We start from the raw sequence: 9,745 nt of genomic DNA, 5'->3' as shown, positions 1-9,745 counted from the left end.
GTAGGGGACTCCAATACAATATTGGGACACTTTAAAATACCATGTGACCTGCTCTTTAAATTAACAATTTAATATTGGGTGTGTTTTGATTTTTAAATACTACAACAGCTGGTCTGACCATCAACTGTTAACACCTCCTGCAATCACCCTCTCCACACCTCCTGCTCTTCAAATCTGTGAAGATGATGTGCGCCAGGTCTTCAGGAAGAACAAAAGACGAAAAGCACCAGGCCCAGATGGCGTTACACCAGCCTGTTTGAAAACCTGTGCTGACCAGCTGGCCCCCATCTTTTCACAGATCTTCAACAGATCTCTGGAGTTGTGTTAAGTGCCTTTCTGCTTCAAACGCTCCACCATCATCCCCATTCCAAAGAAACCCAAGATTACAGGACTTAACGACTACAGACCTGTGGCTCTAACATCTGTCGTCATGAAGTCGTTTTGAAAAACTGGTTCTGGCTTATCTGAAGGACATCACTGGACCCTTACTGGACCCCCTGCAGTTTGCTTACCGAGCAAACAGGTCCGTGGGATGATGCAATCAACATGGGATTGCACTTCATCGTGCAAACATCTGGACAAAACAGGGACTTATGTGAGGATCCTGTTTGTGGACTTCAGTTCGGCTATCAACACCATCATCCCAACAGTCCTCCAGGCCAAACTGACCCAGCTCTCTGTTCCTAGCTCTATCTGTCACTGGATCACCAGCTTTCTGACAGATAGGCAACAGCTAGTGAGACTGGGGAAATTCATGTCCAACAGCTGCTCCACCAACACTGTTGCCCCTCAGGGATGTGTTCTCTCCCCACTGCTCTTCTCGCTGTACACCAACGACTGCACCTCAAAAGACCCCTTTGTCAAGCTCATGAAGTTTGCAGACGACACCACACTCATCGGTTCTCATCCAGGACGGTGACGAGTCTGCTTACAGACAAGAGGTTGAGCAGCTGGCTGTCTGGTGCAGTCTTAACAACCTGGAGCTGAACACGCTCAAAACAGTGGAGATGATCGTGGACTTCAGAAGAAAACCCCCCTGCACTCCCCCCATCTCACCATCATGAACAGCACTGTGGCTGCAGTGGAGACATTCAGATTCCTGGGAACCACCCATCTCTCAGGACCTGAAGTGGGACAATCACATCGACTCCATTGTTAAAAAGGCCCAACAATGGTTGTACTTTCTTCGCCAGCTGAGGAAGTTTAACCTGCCACAGGAGCTGCTGAAACAGTTCTACTCAGCCGTCATTGAGTCTGTCCTGTTCACTTCAAAAACTGTCTGGTTTGGTTCAGCTACAAAATCAGACATCAGAAGACTACAGAGAACGGTTCGGACTGCTGAAATGATTATTGGTACTCCCCTGCCCACCCTTCAAGAACTGTATACATCCAGAGTGAGGAAAAGGGCTCAGAAATTCACTCTGGATCCCTCACACCCAAGTTACCCCATCTTTGAACTCTTGCCATCTGGCCGGCGCTTCAGAGCCGCAAATACCAGGACAGTCAGGCACAAGAAGTTTCTTCCCCCAGGCAATCTACCTCATGAACAGTTAAATGTTCCCCACTTATACAATAAAAATGTGCAATATCCTTATATTTATTTGTTACCCCTTCATCCTAGTACATCCCTGCATCTTACTCAATCCAATTCCATTATCATTTATAGCACAATTGTTTATTGTCTTATTTATCTGCAAAGGTTTTTTTTTTTTTTTTTTTGACTGTGTTGTTGTCTTTTGTGTACTGGAAGCTTATGTCACTAAAACAAATTCCTTGTATGCACAAGCATACTTGGCAATAAAGCTCTTTCTGATTCTGATTCTGGCTAAAGTTTCTCTACTGTAAGTCGCTTTTAAGCATCTGCTGAATGAAAGTGAAAGTGACGTGACATACAGCCAAGTATGGTGATCCATACTCTGAGTTTGTGCTCTGCTTTTAACCCATCCAAAGTGAACACACACACACACACCGTGAACACACACCCGGAGCAGTGGGCAGCCATTTATGCTGCGCTGCTGGGGAGCAGTTGGGGGTTCGGTGCCTTGCTCAAGGGCACCTCAGTCATGGTATTGAAGGTGGAGAGAGCGCTGTACATTCACTCCCCCCACCTACAATTCCTGCCAGCCCGAGACTCGAACTTGCAACCTTTGGTTTGCAAGTCCAACACTCTAACCATTAGGCCACGACTTCCCAAATGCATAAATGTAAACAGCGTCATGGTTTCTCAGCAGCTGCCACATCTATGATCTCTAGAAAGAAATTATAATTTTTGATGGTTCTCATAAAATAACTTACAACATTATGCAACAGTGTAATTACCTGATACTGTAGATTCTAATGAATATTTATAACATTTATCTTACAAGATTACGCAGTCATAGCATAGCATTAAGTTATTTTAATTTAACAATGTAATAAATGTATGAGCCTAAACATTATTACACTGTCACAATGTGGCATTTTTTGAGAAAATTAGTACATTATGAACACTACAGTACATATGACTTATTATGAGATGCTACAACACCACCGTTGCTCAGCCAATCAGATTCCAGACCTAAAACTGCTGTATAAAACTTTAAAGATAAAGAACAACTTTTAATAAGTATCTTTTAAATACATATTACTTTTGTAAGAAACAATTTACATCAACTGTTACAGTGCATGGTTTTAGAGTGAAGAAAATTGAAAAGGATACAAAAAACGCGTACTTTTTAATGAAAAACTGCCACTGTTTTTTCATAATCATCTACTACAGTTATTTTTATCATCCTAAACAAATTATTTGCAAGATTTTTTTGTTCTACCTTTACATTGTTTATATCATTATACTGCCAGATTGACATGCCCCAAACAGGAGAACGAAACAGATTAAATGCAATGAAGGCATGGCTCATGTTGTCTGGGGTCACCAGACAAAGGCGGCCCGCTCGCGGAGCATACGCACACCGAAGCGCTGCCACTCTCGCTGGTGAATCCAGAGCTCCTGCGTGGTGTCCAAACACGCCAGCACGGCTCCACCCTTCCACGCAATCACACGAGGATCCATGTCCTGCGCAGGAATATTCGATTGAAAGCACTTCAATCACTATTTACAAAGACACCTCAGCTTTTAATTAAAGCAAAGCAATGTCATCAATAGCTTCTTTTAAATTCTGCTCTCACACACATATTGGTTTTCCTACACACCTTTGGTCGTGTGATGACATCGACGTTCTCCACCAGACAACGGAAAGATGGAGGCATCTTATTGAGGATGCGATGCTGCAGAAACTCTTGTGCTCCGTGAAACAGCAGCCCACCACCAACTAGCAGAACACTGCTGTACATTTTACGCTTTGTTTCATCTGAGGCTGTGAAAATAGACCCATAAACACATGCTGTAAGGCTTTAGTACCAAAATATAAAAGTATAGTAAGGTAAGAAATGTTTGAAATCAAATTTGTGACCACAAAAGCAGTCATAAGTAGCACAGGTATATTTGTAGCAATACCCAACAATACATTGTATGGGTCAAAATTATCCATTTTTTTTATGCCAAAAAAGTAAAGGTCATGTTCCATGAAGATATTTTGTAAGTTTATTACCGTAAATATATAAAAACAATTTTTGATTAGTAATATGCATGGCTAAAAACTTCATTTGGACAACTTTAAAAGTGATTTTCACAATAATTAGATTTTTTTGCAGCCTCAGATTCCAGATTGTCAAATAGTTGTATCTCAGACAAACATTGTCCTCCTAACAAACCACACATCAATTGAACTGAAATCCCAATGAAAAAAAAGACCCTCATGACTGGTTTTGTGGTCCAGGGTCAAACATATGTACGTGAATCTCATGTCTCATGTTTCAAACCACAAATATTTTTGGGGCAGGGGGTTCACAGACAGAATCATTTCCCTTTGCTGCACCTTGTAAATATTCAGAATATTTGGTTTTGTGGAAAACAAACAGAAAAACCCAGATTCACATTTCATCAGCTTGCTTTTGGGAACTTATGCTAGATTCTTCAGTTCTGCTTCACTGTCCTGCTGAGTTTCGCTACAAACTCTGATAAACTCACCTGTCTGTAATTTTCTGAAGAGCTTTATTAAGCTTTGTGGAATTACAAATTTATAAAATGTAAATCTAGGTTATAGTGTAATAGCATATTAACTGAAAAAGTTATATAGATTGTGTTTTACATTTTGAGGTAAAAAAGGATCAAATCAGGAAGCCCAGGTGTCTGAGATAATGACCTTTTGTCTTTGTGCTATTCCTTGCCATTTGGCTTTTTAAGCTCAAGGCACAGCTGTGCCTTTTGTCTCTATGATAATGTGAAGGTATGGCCGAAAATTTATATAGAAATGTATAATAAGAACAAAGAGAACAACACTTTTACAAGAATTATTACACCACTCAGGCAATGTCCATAGTATGACCCAAGTTGGAGATGGCTGAATTTATATTATCTATTTTTTTTTTAATAGCACGCCAAACTTTAAGCTTTATTCAGGGGGTCAGATTTGCCCCCAGGTTTTTGGGAGAATCACCCATATGTTGGTAAAGTCTGTATTTACCGCAGGAGTCAATGCTGTGTAAGATTGCTTTATCCACGCCAAGTGCTCTTCCCTCAAACTGAGTCATGGCCGTCTTCCTGGACAACAGAGCTGATGATGTTTCTTCTGCATCCGCCCCGCCGACGAGGCACTCTGCTTGAGCGTGACCCAAATCCAAATCCTGAGTAAGGTTTCCCTTCTCTGATGGGTCGCACATGTTGGATTCCCCCTCAAACCCAGCAGGCTTAGGGAATAATTTGCGGTCTGTTGTGGCTTTAGAAGACTGTGTGAGAGAGAAACTCAGTGAGATTAGATTGTGTGATGGGTAGAATATGTTGGATAGAGAGGATGTTTTTCTACTGGCTGAATGGTGTGGCACTAACAACCTGTCCCTAAATGTGGAGAAGACAAAGGAGGTTGTGATGGACTTCAGGAGAAACTCCGTTGACCACCCCCCACTGACCATCGACAGCTCAACTCTGGAGAGAGTCAGCAGCAATAAATTCCTGGGGGTGCACATCACATAGGATCTGAAAACAGCAAGTCTCCCCCCACCCATCCTCACCACATTCTACAGGGGAACCATTGAGAGCGTGCTGACCAGCTGCAAAGATCATCGGTGCCCCTCTCCCCTCCATCCTGGACATTTTCCTTACACAATGCTCCAATTCTTCTCTATGTGCACTAGAAACTTTTCACACACACTGCTGTATGTACATAATCCTACAAAAGACTCAGTAATATGTGTGTTTACATGCTCATGCACTACAAATCATCTTGCACTGTTCCCTAGCCAGCTACTTGACTTACCATGTTTCTCTTTGCACATGTACAGTATTATGTGAAGCATTCGTATAGTTTGTATTTTTTTAGTTTATGTATAGGTAAACATTTATATATAGTATATTTATAGTCAAAATTTGTCAGTAGGTTAGTTGTGTATAGTGAATGTGATGTGACATACAGCCAAGTATGGTGACCCATACTCAGAATTTGTGCTCTGCATTTAACCTATCCAATGTGCACACACACAGCAGTGAACACACACACCGTGAACACACACCCGGAGCAGTGGGCAGCCATTTATGCTGCGGCACCCGGGGAGCAGTTGAGAGTGTGCTGACCAGCTGCATCACTGTCTGGTACGGGAACTGTACTGAAGAAGGAGGACCTGTACAGCAGAAGGGCACCTCAGTCATGGTATTGCCGGCCCGAGACTCAAACCCACAACCTAAGGGTTAGGAGTCAAACTCTCTAACCATTAGGCCATGACTTCCCCATTCCCCCACAACATCCCCATTAGGCCACGACTTCCCCAGTATATAGGTTTGTACTGTTTTACTTCATTGTTGTATGTCTGTATTTACGTGGTCCTGTGAGGCACGACATTTCGTTCCACTGTATGTCCACACATGTAGCAGAATGACAATAAAGCTCAACTTGACTTGACTTGACCTGTTGACTTGAGTTGTTTTTTTTTTAATACAGTTACTAATACACTTATAATTCACCAATAATCTAAATTTCATCTTAATATATGTCCAGCCCCTGATTTATTCAAAACCCTCAATTTATTGCCATTAGGTTTAGTTTGACACCATTGGTTTACAGTGGCAGGCAGGATGTTTTCATAGGGGTGGCCAGGGAGGACGGGGGAGCCAACCGGGGCCTACGAGCAGTCTACAGGGGTGGAACAGAAATATTCATTATTTCAATATAAAAATATGTTTGACTATAAAGTACTAGACTATTGTAGTGCCTAAAACACAACTAAATGCAACTGATTTGTACTTAATTGTAATTGAGATTGAGATGTGAATTAGATACTGAGTAATACTGAGTGAATATGATATTTTTTTTATTATTGGTCTCACTATAGCTTTATTTTTATTGTAAGGTTGGTTTTTTTTTTTTTTGCTCAAAGAACGCTTGTTGCTTGTTCTTTGTATTTTCATGGTTGTGGATTGAAAATGAATATATATTTATAGTTTTAGTCATTTAGTCAACCTTCACTGATATTATATTATATTGTATTATATTATTCACTGATTTTATATAATCAATGAACTCCGAAAAAAGAAAACAGGGAATGTTTAACATTCTGTTAGTTGGCAAAATAAATTAATTGCAATAGTTCTACCTAAATTGAACTCTGAACTCTGTATTGTGATCTCGATTTGCAGAATATTTTAGTACATGCAATTGAGAGACGTTCTTAAATCTGATGCATATATACATACATGCATGCACAGTTTTGCAGCTTTAATTGCCTTTTGTTAAATTGAACTTCAGTGATACTTCTCCTCTTAGCTGATGACAGAACTACTAGCGTTTGTATGCTTATGGTTTCTTGTGCTGCTTCTTTATGATGCCGTGATCAGAGCGTTATGTGTGTGCCGCATATTCGTGATACAAAGTTAAGACCACGTAATGCGCTTGTGAGCACAAGCATATTTAAACCAACTGACAGGGATCATGGAAAGTTTGTTTTACTGACATACAGCCTAAAACATCTCATCATACCACGGTTCGCTGTTGTTCTACTGAAGCTCATTTGGCTGCTGTAGCTTTTCCACGCTCATCTGACTCACACCTGGCACTGACAAAGCTGAAGTGCGTGAAAGAAAAGTCTCCCGTTTGATTTGGATGCAAAGAAATACACCGGTTCCGCGTCTTAATAAATGTATTTCTTGTCAAGAAAAAGGGGACAAAAACAGCAGTTTTAAGCAGGGTGGCCAAGCTTAGGTCAGTGGTGGCCCCTGTCTCCTCCCCTGCTAGTGTAGACAGACTTTAGCTGTTGCGGAACGGTACGTCCAGTGTAGACACTGACAGGGACTGACTGGCCATATGGACGTCCTGGGGAAGTCCCAAATGGCCATCCATCTGACGGCTGTCGGCCTGGCTGGTTCTTTATCAAAAAAAAGGTGTCAGATTAAGTGACATTGACGGCCGACAAAAGGGGGCGCTAATGCAATCTATTTTTGCTCATAAGAAACAGTGTTGCCAAGTCCGTGATTTTCCCACTTGAACTGGGCTACTTTAACAGTGTTGCGGGGGGTTGTTTTTCATGTCTGCGCGTTTGGTTTGGTTCTGATTTAAATGATGTTTTGAAGATGATAATGTGGGTTTTACCAGGGGAATCCAACCAAAACACGTGTATTTTATCCTCGTAAGCTATTTTTAACAGTGGACCCCCCGACCTCACCAGCATGGTGATTGGGATTGTTTTGGTTTTGGGTTGGGATTTTTTTTTTTTGGCTGGCAACCCTGAAAGAGACCAAAACTGACGCCAAGGAGTGTGGGCTTGTGATGGCAAACAAAAGACGTCAAGATAAAAGAGGTTGGGAAAAGCTAAAAGGAAAAAAAAGTAACAGTTACATCAGGTTACCTTTGCCCATCTCTCTCACTATACACAGCATGTAGCCTACACTCTAAAATACGACAAGTCATGTAACTCAAACCGTACAGACTGCCTCAAAAACCCAACAAATTATGTTAACTCAAACTGTTTGAGGAAACCGATTGCCTTAAACCATTTAAGTTTTAAAACTAACAGTTATGAGTACACTTAAGTTAATTCAGTTGAGTTCAGAAAAAGGAGATATACATTGCAGTTAAGTAATTAAGTGATTAATTAAGTGCTGATTGAGCATTAGTGATGAACACCTGCTGTTAACAAACAGAATTACTGAAGAAAAGAGAAACACAAGAACTACAAGTTTTTTTTTGCAGTTAATTAAGTCCAAGACACACTGCATGATTTTCGGCTGTCCCAGACGAAAGATGGGCATCGTGAAACAATCGTGGTGATTTCTGTGATCGTGAATGAGGTAGAATGTAGTGTGATTTGTGTTGTTTAGTTTGATTAAAATGACACACGCTTATGAATATTTGAATTATAGAATTATGTTGTTTTGTTTTTCTAGGTTTATCATTGTCATATACATTTTGCATTCTGCTCTGCTCTTTTTATGTAGATTTCAAGTATTTTAGTTCATACAATAAAATATTTATTTAAATCCTCTGTCGAAAAAAGAAAATAGAAAGCATCACATAATTTGCAATGCTTTAACTGGTTATAATTGTATTGGTTTTAATAGAAACTGTAATGGCACCTGTTGGTCTCTACTGTTAATTGGTCGCCTTCTATTCATGGCTTTTGTTAAAGTTACTAAATCCTAATGTAATATGTCCCAAAACACACTACAGGAAACCATTATTTATAAAGTGAGTGCTTAATTGAGTGCTAATGTATTTATCCACATAATGTTTAGGATATTTAATGTTTTAGACATTTAAAATACACATAATCACTATAAACCGCATATTTAAACCTTTCAAATATAATTAAATTTTTTTTTCATGTCAAACATTTGTATGTGGCATACATATAAAATCACTCTATTCTTTCTTTTTACCAGCAACTCACTTTCTTGTCTTTCAGAAGAAATAGATCTGACAGCCTGCATGTATGCTTACCACAAACGAAGCCATCAACTGTGATCATTATATGAACTTATTTTTAAAAACACAAATTACATTTACTTACATAGGTTATATTTGTGTATCTGAATAAAATTAATTTTATTTACTTAGGTTGTTTTTGTTTGTGTGTATGATTAGTCATAGATAGATAATTGATTGTATATAGAGAAAGTGTTTTTTTTTCCGTTCAGGAACATATAACTAAGTAAAGCGCTTCGACTTAACCTCTAAATTATTAAAAATATTATTATTTTTATTTTGAATGAAGAATAACAAAGACCATTATTACCATTATTAGCTGGTCTCCGTGTGACATGAAATTTGAACCGTTGTATAATATTTGTTGAAAACACATCGGCCAATCCGTCTTTTTTAAAAGCCATTCTGATGGTTTCTTATTTTATTTAACATTTTGTATATATTATAACTATTGTTATTAACTTTCTACTTCATTTCATGTAGGCCTATCTCTTTGCTCAGTAATTAGCGTTCTGTATCAGCATTATCAGTTTAGGACTTGAAGTAGCCTGCCATAAATGTTTTGTAGACCTCGTCCAGTAGGTGGCGATAAATCAGTGTCTGTATTCCATGTTAGCAAGTTATTAAAATGGCTGACTCAGATTGATTCATTAAAATCAGTGAATCATTAACAAAAGGATTCACTTAAAGCCAATATTGATTTTACAAACAATGGATTCATACCTCGATGAAACACCACA

At 39.4% G+C, this 9,745-nt stretch overlaps 1 protein-coding gene and 1 pseudogene across 1 annotated transcript; both read right to left on the bottom strand.

Annotated features, from left to right (window-relative positions):
• The window catches only part of LOC109091230, a 132,114-nt pseudogene that overhangs the window by 87,298 nt on the left and 35,071 nt on the right, over positions 1-9,745 (bottom strand).
• Positions 2,379-4,845, bottom strand: LOC122145542 (actin-related protein 8-like). Its single transcript, XM_042759355.1, has 3 exons — positions 4,563-4,845; positions 3,190-3,353; positions 2,379-3,052 (listed from the first exon to the last, which is right to left on the bottom strand). Exons 1-3 carry the CDS (start codon positions 4,756-4,758, stop codon positions 2,909-2,911), a joined length of 504 nt encoding a protein of 167 aa, XP_042615289.1. The 5' UTR covers positions 4,759-4,845; the 3' UTR covers positions 2,379-2,908.

The sequence above is a fragment of the Cyprinus carpio genome, chromosome A7, assembly GCF_018340385.1.
Source record: "Cyprinus carpio isolate SPL01 chromosome A7, ASM1834038v1, whole genome shotgun sequence".
Classification (NCBI taxonomy): Eukaryota; Metazoa; Chordata; class Actinopteri; order Cypriniformes; family Cyprinidae; genus Cyprinus; species Cyprinus carpio.
The sequence above is the reverse complement of the archived record's forward strand: the minus strand, read 5'-3'. Positions and strand labels throughout refer to the sequence as shown.